Genomic DNA, 13,186 nt, shown 5'->3' on the forward strand with positions numbered 1-13,186 from the left:
ATCTTTTCTCAGAATTTGGGTTTAAAAATAAATAATTGTTTTTGAGAAATGCTGGGAAGGAATTCCTACATGGAAACATTACTCTCATCACTGTAGCTAACCCTTCTTTTCATGCACTGGTTGACCCATAAGAAAGGTGTTGGAGAAATCCAGTGTGATAACATAGCGGTGATAAAGACATACCGATGTTTCTAGCAAAGTTACCTGCAAGCAGTGTCATTTCAGGGAATGGAACTGATTCCCATTTTGTATTGCATGTAGTGCAGTGTTTAATTAAAAAAAAAGAAAAAGAAAAAAGGCAGAGCTTCCATTCAGCTAAAATCCTTCCAGGAAGGTAATGGGGGGAGCCCAGTTAATTCAGCTAACAGGAGTGATCACTGCTCTAGAGCCTTCTTCTGATAGAGTAACAGTTCACCTTCTTTTTGGGTTCCAAGTTAATTTTCTGTCTGATTTGTGACATTAAATAAAAATGAAAGGAGGCCTGGAAACGCAGCTGGAAACTCTCCTTGTGTTAGCATTCCCGACAATGCCTCGCACACTGTGTGCATTTAATTGACTCATTCTGTCCTGATGTGGCTTGGCCTGCATAGGTTGATAAGCAGCCTGCCAACCAGAGAGTTTTGTTTTTTCCCTCCAGCATTCAGTGGGAAGCAAAGGCATTTCTAATACATTGTTAAACCCGTGACTGTTTCCAGAATAATTAACACTTTGTAGTCCTTCTCCTTATCCCCATGAGAAATCAGTGTAAAAAAAATGAAAGCATCAGAAAGCCTGGGTGACTCAGTCGGTTGAGCGTCTGCCTTTGGCTCAGGTCATGATCCCAGGGTCCCGTGATCAAGTCCCATGTCGGGCTCCGTGCTCAGTGGGGAGTCTGCTTCTCCCTCTCCCTCTCCCTCTGCCCTCTCCCTGTTCATGCTCTCTCTGCCTCTCTCTCAAATAAATAAATAAAATCTTTAAAAAATTAAAAGCATCAAAAGCAGTAGTTTTGAAGAGAAGAAGTAACTGAAACATGAAGTGCTTGCCTAGGAAAAATATGAAAGGTGGAGGATGGTGTTGTGATGGGAATTTACAGGCCAAATAAATCTCTATGAGCCTCAGATTCCTTACAGAAATTATCATTTTTCTGCTTATGAGAGTAACACCAGCCTCATTTTACAAAACACACAAAAATGAATAAATTAATAAAGAAGAAACAATCTTCCATAATTCTACAGATCAGAGATGAGAACCATGAACTTTCTGGTGTAGTTCCATTCATTATCCTGCACATGTATTTTTACAGAATTGGGCTCCTGTTGTAGTTAGCTCTTATCACTTACCGTTATAATGATAAATATTGCCCCTTATTATTAAATATTAATTTAAATATGATTTTAAGTATGTTGTATTCATGTGTCCAGCAATGAAAGTGAGATTTTAATACCTTTTCATTTTACAAATATAAGGAACAGCCTTATAGTTTCAGTTTTGTTAGACTTAATTTTCTGAGGTTATGATTTTAGAACAAGAATTATTGAATCAATGAAAAGAAACGTTTTTAGGCCTTTGGAATGCTTAGCCCTATGGCATTTAGAAAGGTTATGCCAAGTCCTTAGGTCAGTTTTAATATCCACTGGCAGTCACTCTCACTCTTCTGGGGTTGCCAACTAAAGTTAGTTTTATGGGCTGGATCCAGACCCTTGCCCGACAGGTTGTGTCCTCCCTGAGCTGTTCTGGAACAGGTCATTTCTGGTTAAGCCCTGTCCTCGGAGCCCTCTTTACCTCATTGTTCCCCAGGGTGTAAATGAGAAGGTTGGGCACCGTGATGTCAGCTGTGCAAAGCACAGAGGTTCTACAGAGGGTTTGTCTGTGGTCCGGGCACAGGTACAAGAGGATGGAATCGCCACCTACCAGCAGGACGTGCTGCGGTGGTGGGACCAGTGGCGCCACCTGCTGAGTGGGTCTGTGAACAGCAGCCATTAATTCAGGAGGCACCGGAAGAGGTGAGGAAGAAGAGCAAAGCCTTGAATGGCTTATACTAAGGACAGTGCAGGCATCGAGCAAATGCAGTGTCTCGTGCAGCATGGCTGATGCACTGTACGTGCTTAGTCAATGAATGCCACGTCCCGCCCGCTTCCTGGCACTACGGAATGAAAGACAATGAAGGCAGCCAGTTGGGATGTATGGAATGAAGGAAACCGAAGCATTAAGTAAGCTCCCGTTTGCCATACACTCGTATCTAAAACAATGATAAAATATATTTCTCTTAGATCCACGTCTCTGTGAATAGCTCTTAGTGTCATTGCCCCGGCAGGAGGCAGGGCATCTGAAGGTATGAGGCTTTATTCACAGCATGTATGAGGGGGTCCTGAGGGAGCCATTGCTATGACTGAGCTGCGAACCTTTAAAGTAGGGCCAGCGGACTCGAGCTCCCGCATTGAGAGTTTTGTCCAAATTTTCTAATCTTATTCAAAGCACTTCAAGGAAATGAGCGCAGACTGGGGACACGGGGGCAAATACGGCAAAAGAAGTACCAACTGCAAAGTGTGGGAAAGTAAGTATTGTAATTCCGTATTTGTTGTTTAGAGGTCGTCGTCATGGCAACTGGCAGGCACCCAACCAGGGCTCCTTAAGCGTCAATTGGCTCCAGAGGGGGCTGCCTTACCGAGGACGGCATTCTTCAGGGCACCTTTGACATCCTTGTTCCTAAGGGTGTAAATCAGCGGGTTGAGTAGGGGGGTGACGAAGGTGTAGACCAGAGCGATTTGGCGGTCCTCGTCCTCGGAGGTGCTGGAGCGGGGACGCAGGTAGACGAGGCTGCAGCAGCCATACTGCAGCAGGACCACGGTGAGGTGCGACGAGCAGGTGGAGAAGGCCCGGCGGCGGCCCTCGGCAGAGCGCATGCGCACGATGGCCCAGGTGATGAACAAATAGGAGACACAGATCAGCAGGAAGGGGATGGTCAGCACGAGGATGCCCACCACGTAGAGCACGGCCTGGTGCACGCGGATGTCTGCGCAGGCCAGCCGCAGGACCGGGGGCACGTCGCACAGGAAGTGGTTGATTTCCCGGCGGTGCCCGCAGAAGGGCAGGGTGAAGATTAAGGCCGTGAGCTGCAGGGACAGGAGGAGGGCCAGGCCCGCGGCGCACGCCACCATCTGGATGCACAGCTTCTGGGTCATGATGAGGGTGTAGCGCAGTGGGTGGCAGATGGCCACATAGCGATCATATGCCATGACTGCCAAGAGAAAACAGTCAGCGCTGCCGAGGGAGACAAAAAAGAACATTTGGGCCCCACAGCCAGCCAGGGGAATGGGCTTCCGGGCCCCCCAAATGTTGGAAAGCATCAAAGGCACTACCACAGAGGTGTAGCTGATTTCTAGGAAGGACAGGTTGCACAGGAAGAAGTACATGGGGGTGCGGAGCGAGCTGTGGGTGCGCACCACCCAGATGATGGCGCTGTTGCCACCGAGGATCATCAAGTAGAGGAGGAGGAAGAGGAGGAAGAGGAGGGCCTGGAATTCAGGGACCGTGGTGAACACGCGGAACACGAACTCAGCGGGGCCGGACTGGTTGAGGACAGGGCTCCTAGCAACCATGCCTCCTGCGAAGGAAGAGCAGAAAGTGCTGAATCTTCCTTTGCCATTATTGTGGGAAGAAAAGCAAGCATTTTAAATTTGATCTTTGATTAAGCATTTAGTATCCACTTTCCCATTTCAGTGCTTGGGGTGAATTCACACTAGAGCATGGTATATTTGTCCATGGAAATCTTCATAAATGGGATAGAAACCCATCTGTAGAAGTTTCTGGTGCCAAAGACGTGTAGATATTCTTGGTGAAGTGTCTTTTTTTTTTACTCTGGTATTTTACATCCAATTGACAAGGGCTAATTCTTTGCTTGTATTTAATCGAAGAGTTGTGTAGTTGTAGATATTTTCAAAATTAGGCGAATGGATGTGTTGTTCACTTTTTGGGTAAACATTGTTATTGAAATGTAATATACAGAGAAGGTCACAAATCCTAAGGCTACAGCTTGATTTTTTTTTTTTTTTAACACAGTGAATACACGAGTCTAACCACGACCATGATGAACAAATTGAACACTTCCAGTAACTCTACGAGCATCTCTCCTGCCTCCTGTCTTTCTACCTCACAAAGGTAAAGTACTGTCATGGCAGATTAGTTTATGTTTCGATTCATCTGTGTAACGATGAAGTATGTACTGTAGCGTAAGTGTCTCAACATTGTGTCTGCAAAGGTTATTCTTGTTCTGTGCACCAAGACTTTATTCTTCCTGCTGTTTTATAGTATTCCATTTTATGGCTGGGCTATAATTTATTCATGAGTTCATTTCTCATCCAATGATTTTGGTTCATATAAAACTGGGCAAATACCTTTTATTCTAAGCCTCCTGATATATACTTTTTATATATTTCCTCTCCTTTGCATATTTTTTTCTAAATTTTCATTCATGGACCTAAACTTTTGGACTTGGACCGATTCACATAGGAGGGGACTGTAGGGAGTAAGGAAAAGTTAAGGTGGCGCTGCCTGAGATAAGAAAAGACAATAAAGAGACAAAAGATGCAATAATAAAAATTGAAATAGACATTAGAACACACAGGTGAGTAAGAAAAGAGCTTTAAAGGCATCTGGGAAGGGAAAAGTACCTATAAATTAAACACTACAACTTTTCAATATAAAAAACCCAAGAGACGATAAAGTAATGTCTACAGTTTTAAGAAAAACAAATTGGTGTGGAAGAATTCTGTACCCAGGTTTTAGTGACTTATGTTCAAAAGCAGCAAACAGATTTTCTCAGACTTACAAGGGCTTAGGAAGTGTGTCATTCTAAATACAATGAAAACAATTCCTCAACAAAGACTCCTGGTTGCTGGGTGATTTATCAGCATACATAATCCAGGACTGAGGAAGTCCTCATGTAAAAACTCAATTTGAAAATTCAAAGAGTAAAATATATATTTAACACTAAATGGTTAATGCAAATATTGTTAAAAGCCAAAAAAAAAATCCAAGGATAATTCTTGAAAATACACATAATATAAAATGCAAAAATTAAAATAACTCTGCACATTTAAAACCACAAATTATATCATTGGGGAATTGATAGGGAAGGATGGGAGAAATAAAATAATCATGAAATAATTTCCTCAACCTGTATAAGGAAGGATTCAAGAGATATTTCATTTAGAAGTAACTAATCAGAGAAATATCTATTCCAACATATATTTCTGAACGATGACCATCAGAATAAAACGCAGCATACCCATTCCAAATGATCTGATTTAAAAAGTAAATATCGTACAGAGAACAAAAGCCTCAAACAAAGAAAACTGCGAGCAAGTTTATAAGATAAAATAGCTTAAATAAGAAAAGTAAAGATTCAATTTCTGAAAACAAGCTTAAATGAAATTTATGTTCTAGTAAAGACGGAGTCTCATATTTACATGATAAATCCACCAAGCACACATACAGTGACACAGGAAGGCTAGCATGACTTTAGTTTAACGTTGTGTGTTTTGTGATCTAGCCAACATAAGACAGAAGTTAGACAGGAGTTAGATTTGACTAACTGAAACACAACAGAACCAATTGAAAAATTTGGACCAATAAGATATTCACGAGAGTGGCTAGTTTCAAATGATATGGTGCAGAGGGTCTCTTAACTAACAATCTTCACTGAACTGCGGTGTCAGATTAACCAAGCTCCTCATTCCCTCTGCTCAACGGACTAAATGATACCCACGATGTCCTGAACATAGGGGACCGTCGCTCTTCTACGCCTGAGCATTCCTACACCTACGCGCGGAATCGTATGTCTACAAGTTGGTCGGATTTCCCCCAAACCGACTTATATCATTTGTATTCATGTTGTAATTATGTAATTTCATTCTTACAAAATCTAATAAGATGTTATGTGAATATAAATGATGAAAATTAACAACTGAATGCTTGGTAATGGCAAGTGGCTGGAAATTTTGTGGAATAACGTGTGAGTTGAACCACAATGAGAGATGAGGAGGGAGAGTTGGAATAATTTCGTATTTGTATTTGACATGGGTCTAGATGTTCACTCTGTTGTTACAAAAGCTAAAGCTGGAATTAATACGTGATGCTTGAGAAGAAAGGCTTTGATTTCAGGTGATCCAAACTCAAAGCCTTTGACTTTATATCAAAAGGTTGATGAATAAATGCCCAATGGAATATTTTAAGTTAAAGTACAACGGTTAAGGTAAGTATGTAGTTCATGCTTTGGACGTTAGGGCTTTCTGTTTCTATCAATGTTAGTTAGAAAGTACCCTTCCCTCAAGCAACCACCAGAACGAACGGTGAATAATAAATGATACACTAGCGGATACACCTAAGAAATAACAAGCAGGAACTACTTGAAGAAAACTGCTAAGCTTGGCACAGATATGCCTGGATGGAAAACCCAATATTTTAATGTTAATTGGCCCTGAAGTAAGGTGTAATTTCTATCAAAATCCCTGGAGGAATAAACAAGAGAATGTTAAAAAAATAAAAAGAGTGCCACAGTAGAACAATATTTGCATCACAAGACCTTAAAATAGATCACAAATGATTATATGTTATAAAATATATCCTATGTCATATCATAAATCAAAATGGTATTTGTAGAGCCCTAGAGCTCCAGGACACTGTAGCAGAGAGAACCATGAACAGTAGCCACGTGTTCAATAGCACTCATTGGGTCGGGCATTAATTTATGCACTTTACATTTCTTAATTCATTTCGCAGCCTCTAAAAAGGGGCTCTTATACCTGCTTTATGGATGAGAGCATTGAGGCACAGAGAGGGTAAGTAACTTGCCCAGAGTCACACTGGGCTAGCAAATGTTGGAATCAGAATTGAAACATGGGCTGCCTGCAGAGTCTCTCGTCTTAATCACTGTGTTATATTACCTCTCTCTATTATGTGCATCAGTTTTATCAGCTGTAAATGGATCTGAAAATACATGTACCTACTTCTTAGGTTGTTGGGAGACTCCAATGAATTATTTTGGAAAAGTACTTAGAACAGTCCAAGCACAGAGTGCACATTCAATATATAGCCACTATTATCACTCTTCAAATCAATTAGAGAGAATCAATTTCCTAATATGGACTTAGGGCAATGGGTGAATCATTTAAAAAATGAACTTCCTAATGCATTATACATCAAATTTTATTTCTGATGGATTTGAGATTCAAATATTTTAAAAACAGGAAGAAAACTACAAGGTAGTGTAGATGACCTGCAGAGACCTCTGAGTACAAATGATTTACAAGCAAATGAGCAGAATCCGTAAAAATATTTTAGATATTTTGACAGAATAAAAATTTAAAATATCTGTGGGTCAAAAAAACGACAGGCAAACTGAATAGGGGATGAAATTTTATATAATCCGGCAAAAATAAACCCCTCATTAGAAAAACAAATAGAGGATCCGAACAGGCAATTCAAAAAAGAAATATGCTAATGACAATAAAATATGCAAATCCAACCTAATTAATATTCAAACAAATATACAATGAAACAAAATCAGGTAGTTTTTTTTTTACTTACAAACTGACAGTGGTGGAAAAAAAGATAATCCCTGCTGTTGTTAAAGTTGCAAGGAGAGACACATCCCCAAATATTGCTAGTGGAAGTAGAAGGTGCTAGAAAAATTTGTCAAGCACAATCTGGCGATATGCAATAAAAGACTTGAATAGATGCATGCACTTTGCTTCAGCAATATTCTTTTAAGGAATTTATTCTTATAAACTAACCATGAGTCTGTGCATAAAACTATTACAGTTTTCTGTATCGTGGGGAAAAACTGTATCACCAAAATATCAGTAATAAGAAAATGCTCAAATTAATTGTGGCATATCAATGTGAGGGGACAAGCAATCATTTGAAAACGATGTTGCAGAAAAATATTTAATAAGATGAGGAAGGCTCGTGAAAAAGCAGATTGTAAAAAAGCATTATATCATGATTCCATAAAAACTATCTGTTCAAAAAAATATAAAAGAAAAAATTTGAACATATTAACAATGAATATTGCAGGGTAAATGGGATTGTGAATCTTTTTATGACTTACGCTTTTCTATATTTACAAATTTTACCATGAACGTATGCAATTTGGCAATCATATAATAAATTAACATATTTCCTTTATTCATTGGTATTTCAACATGGTGTTGGGAAGGAAAGCTGGTAGAGCGTCAATCACATGGATTTTTGTGGTCAATTAGATCTGGTTTTGAAATCTAGTCCCCTTATTTGCTAATTTAATTTTACATTAATTATGTTACCTGGTAAGCCTTGGTTCTCTAATGTGTGATTAGGGATGTGAATATGGAGCTTTACACGGAATTTGTGAAGATTAAATGTTTCAAATATATAATGTGTCTGGGACATAACAAGGGTCCATTGAATGTAACTGCCCTCCCCTCTCTTTTCTTACAATGGTGAGTTTCCCTTGGGTATTTACCCTTTGGTTCTTATCTCTTCCGGAGTGGATAGTGAGATTCCTCTAGAACTGAGTTCTTCCTGGCCTTGCAGTTGCTCTGCTAAACCTTGAAAAATAAAAGAGTCACAGAGAAAATAGGGAAAAACAAAAAACAAAATGAAAAAGAGATTTCAGTAAAATAGGTTTTTTTTTTTTTTTAAGGTTTTATGTATTTATTTGTCAGAGAAGGAGACCACAAGCAGGGGGAGGAGCAGACAGAGGGAGAAGCAGGGTCCTTGCTTAGCAGGGAGCCTGATATGGGACTCGATCCCAGGACCCTGGGATCATGACCTGCGCTAAAGGCAGACGCTTAACCGACTGAGCCACCCTGGCGTCCCTCAGTAAAATAGTTTTAATTATATATGGTGAAAACCACATAAAATCAATCTGGATTCGGGAAAACATTTGAAGACAATTCTGTCTTATTAAGACATGAACATCAAATGAGCAGCATTGTACCTAAATAAGAACATCCAAGATTTGGGGCAAACCATAGTTTGGAGATAAAGCGAGACATGTAGTATGGAGAGTGATGTCGGCCAGGTGATTTCAAGGAGAAACTCACACACATACCAAAGGTGGGACTATAGCCTATTGAAAAACCAAACACATTAGAGTTTGTATTTACGAATTAGGGTTTTCCTCTCCAGTGTTCACTTTCAAAAGTCTTTCAGTCTACTATTCTCAGCGAACCTCCCAACCCTGTTATCATCACTTGGGTGAATTCACTTGATTTCGGGTGCTTGTATTCCTTCCTTGGGGAGCTGATGCTCAAAGCACCTCCACTCTGGCAGCGCTGGTCTGATAAACGTTCTAGTCGGGGCCATAGTTACACCCCACAGGGGCAACAATGTCTGTCTTGTTCACCGGTATATCCCTATCACAACTGATTTGATTTGAACTAAATTGAATTACTTTGTAGTTAAATCTCATGCCCCTTCAACTTCCTTTCAAAGCCGACACTCAGTGGCTCCTTCTGCAGCCCAATTATCCTGCAATGACTTCAGCTGCACAGAAAGTGGGGCTTTCTCAATCCATTGGTTATTTTTTTATATTTGTCCGCTACAAAGGAGGGCTCGGGTGGTACAGATTCAGCTGACAAATGAATGGTGGGAAGCATAGTAATTAAACTAGTTGATGTACTTGTTGAACCAGTAAGTTTGATAATGTTGGGAAATTCAGGGAACCATGAAAACACAGCAAGAGCCAGTCATAGGTCAAACGTGTGCTCATTTATAAAACATACAGAAAGTCGAATCCCTGTATCTGAGAATTGTATGGGGACTCAAGAGGCATCAGTTCTATCCTCTTGTATCCTACATGCAAAAACCGAGGTCCACCAAGACTAAGCCTGTCCAAAGGCATATGGCCGGTTATGGGCATATGTGAGGCCGGAATCCACATTCGGTCTGTTACTTAGCAGAGAATGGGGTCTATGACTCATGTTTTCACCTTCATCAAAGGCTGATTAATTAACCTAGAGAGTGCAAACATCCAGGCAGAAAGGATACTTAGTATGACTCTGGTAGTGCCGCTGAAAAGCATGCCCAGACTCAGGCGAGTGCTGTGCACACAGGTAAGGGAAGCAACATCATTTGTCAAATATTTTGAGAACTCTTCAATACACGTCCTGCCCCAAACTCTTTCCCCTAATGGCGATCACCATGCCATTATCAAGTTAATTATGCTTTTAGGAGATTTTTTTTTTAAAAGATTTTATTTATTTATTTGACACAGAGAGAGAGACAGCCAGTGAGAGAGGGAACACAGGCAGGGGGAGCAGGAGAGGAAGAAGCAGGCTCGCAGTGGATGAGCCTGATGTGGGGCTCGATCCCAGGACCCTGGGATCACGCCCTGAGCCAAAGGCAGACGCTTAACGACTGAGCCACCCAGGGGCCCCTTAGGAGATATTTGATCTCTCAACAGGGTGTGAGTTCTGGATCTGCCATGGACTAGTTTTAGAATCACGGACAACGTTACTTCACCTCTCTAAATCTCAGATTTCTAGCTACAAAGGGTACATTCTGGTTACCTCACAGAGCTATAGTGAGAATTAATAGTCGCATGCATTAAGCGCTGTGCCTGACTTCTAGGAGTTGTTCTTTTCCCATTCTCTTTACTGCTTTTTCTACCACAGCTCTACTGAACACTTTCATTTCCTTTCCATGGTCTTGCTCTGGGGACTTTGCCATTATCTGTTCCGGCTGCCTTGGACCAGAGTGTCCCCTCCCACTCCCTAGCTACATCCTACTCCTCTTTCGGTGCTCACTCAGATCAGGTGACATCTCCCCCAGAAAACTTTCCCTGATCCTTGTTTTTCCCCAATTGCTCCTTCTGTGAACTTCTAGAAAACCTCTTCCTCACCTCACCTCTAAGGTCACTGTGCCCTATCCATAAATAAATCAACTGAACATTTATTGAGTGTCTGTTAAGAACTAAAGTCTTAGGCTCAGCTATGTGGATGGATATAGGAAAATTATGACATAATTGCCAACTTCAGCCTCATAAGGAAACAGGGCACATAAGAAAAGAACGTAAGCATCCTTTGAGGAACTAATTCTTAAACTGTGCTCCTGAGAACATGAGCTCCTCGTGATGCTTCAGAAATGAGTTTTTATGAACAAATTGAAAACATTCACACTTCCTCTCAAGGTTTACAATGCATATTAGCACAACAGAGTTCTGCAGGGTCCTATTGTAAAGCAAATAGCCTCATTTTACCTGAAAAATTTCCAACAGTTTTTACCATGAAAATATTTTTCCCTCTACATAGCACCATTAAATTGCTTGTGATTTAATAATGCTGCTTGAAAAAAGTGAGTTTCATGCTATGCTCTTTAGGATAGCCCCATGGAAGAAATAGTGAAAGAAAAGGCAAAAGACCCATTTCATTATGGCTTTACACTTACTAGGTATATAATACAGAGCAATTCAATCATTTATCAGAGTTACTTTTCCACATCTGTACAAGTGGATAGAAACACCTACTCTGATAACTCATTTTTCCCCACAATTCAATATTGATATATATGAATATTCTTCTCCAGTAGTAAAACATTATAGGAATTTGTGTCTCTTATTATTTTTTAAAACAAAATCAAAATCAGATCTATCAAAGGAATTAAGTCTCTTGAAATGTTCCCTTACTGCTTTGAAATTGGTTTCATTCCATCAGCCACCTAAGGAAATTCACTAAAGAGAAGGTTAACTTTTTTGCTGAGATGATGAATTCCTGCCATAGAAGATAAAGGGGCTCTCCCAGAGAACTCACCGACTCTTACAGGGTAAAATGGAATGAAGATCCACAAACTTTGTGTTGCCCAGTATCTCATGGAGAAGACAAGTAGATGGTATATGATACCTCCATGATGTCCAGATAAACACAGAGAAATGTCATTTACATGCTAATATTCAAGAGAAGAGACACCCCTTAGAAATTTATGATCAAGGTGGAGCAGGGTAAGACAGATATCCTTTGGAAGGATGACACTATGAAATAATCCTAATTCAAGTTCTGAATTAGAAGGCCTGTCTCTTCCTTAACAACAGAAAATAGATTCTGTTACATCCATTCAGAGTCCAGTCATGCCTGATTTAGTCCGATTGGTTAGTGTCCTTTATGAAAGGTCTTTAAAATTAATGGGTCCCCAAAGAGGAGGAATTTCCCCAGTGGTTTCCCCTTAAACTGAACCCAACTAGAGAAAGAATTTGAGGAAAATTTCCCGTGTTGATCAACTAAGCCACATTACTGGGCAAGTCTTTTGTGTGGTCACTGTACACAATGACTATCTGGGAATTCCGTGAAGGTATCTTCATTCCTCTCCTGTACCCACCAGGGAACCTTCCCATGTTGTGTTCCAGACAAACTCCCAGTGAGCATTGTTGAATGCACATGTTCATTTCACCCGCAGCTCATGGCGCATGTGTGACAAGCTAATTCAGCACTAGCCTAGGCACCTGGGGAATCTGGAGTCTAGTAATGGCTCTGCCATGTGGTACCTTGACCTCCGGCAAGTACTGAAGTTCTTACGTGGGGCTCCTCATCTGGGCTGTGAGGTATGGTATTCAATGGACGTCATGGATCCTTCTAGGTCTATAATTCTATTGAATGGAGGGTAACTTTTTCTTGAGAAGCAGAAAATTTATGAGGGATTTTTCCATAATCCTTCCTTCTGATCTTTGGCTTCCTTTTCTCTTACCTTATTTATTTTTGTTTCTTGATTAGGTTTTTCTCTGCTGATACTTTCTTAGTCTTTAAAAGATGTTTTCTTTCTCTTTCTTTCTTTCTTTCTTTCTTTCTTTCTTTTCTTTCTTTCTTTCTTTCTCTCTCTCTCTCTTTCTTTTCTTTTCTTTTCTTTCTTTCTTTCTTTCTTTTTCTTTCTTTCTTTCTCTCTCTCTCTCTCTTTTTCTTTCTTTCTTTCTTTCTTTCTTTCTTTCTTTCTTTCTTTCTTTCTTTCTTTCTTTCTTTCTTTCTTGTTATTATAGTTATATTTCCAACTCCGCCTTACCATGTTTTTCTTCTTTGTTTCTCCCTTTCCACCTCCCTCCAGACTTCATGGACTTAAAATCACATACCTTCTCATCATGGCTGCCATTTATTTTTAGCCATGTTCGGCCTCCTTGTTTCATGTCTGTTACCAATAACAAAATTTTATTCAATATGTAACAAATATTTATTGAATTCCT

The 13,186-nt window shown here is 40.2% G+C and overlaps 1 protein-coding gene across 1 annotated transcript; it reads right to left on the reverse strand.

The window, feature by feature from the left end:
* Positions 1-2,615: 2,615 nt before the first annotated feature.
* LOC103666259 (olfactory receptor 10Q1) lies at positions 2,616-3,733 on the reverse strand. Its single transcript, XM_008694274.2, has one exon. It carries the CDS (start codon positions 3,576-3,578, stop codon positions 2,616-2,618), a length of 963 nt encoding a protein of 320 aa, XP_008692496.2. The 5' UTR covers positions 3,579-3,733.
* Between the last annotated feature and the right edge of the window lie 9,453 nt (positions 3,734-13,186).

This window comes from Ursus maritimus, unplaced genomic scaffold (genome assembly GCF_017311325.1).
Source record: "Ursus maritimus isolate PB19 unplaced genomic scaffold, ASM1731132v1 scaffold_23, whole genome shotgun sequence".
Lineage (NCBI taxonomy): Eukaryota > Metazoa > Chordata > Mammalia > Carnivora > Ursidae > Ursus > Ursus maritimus.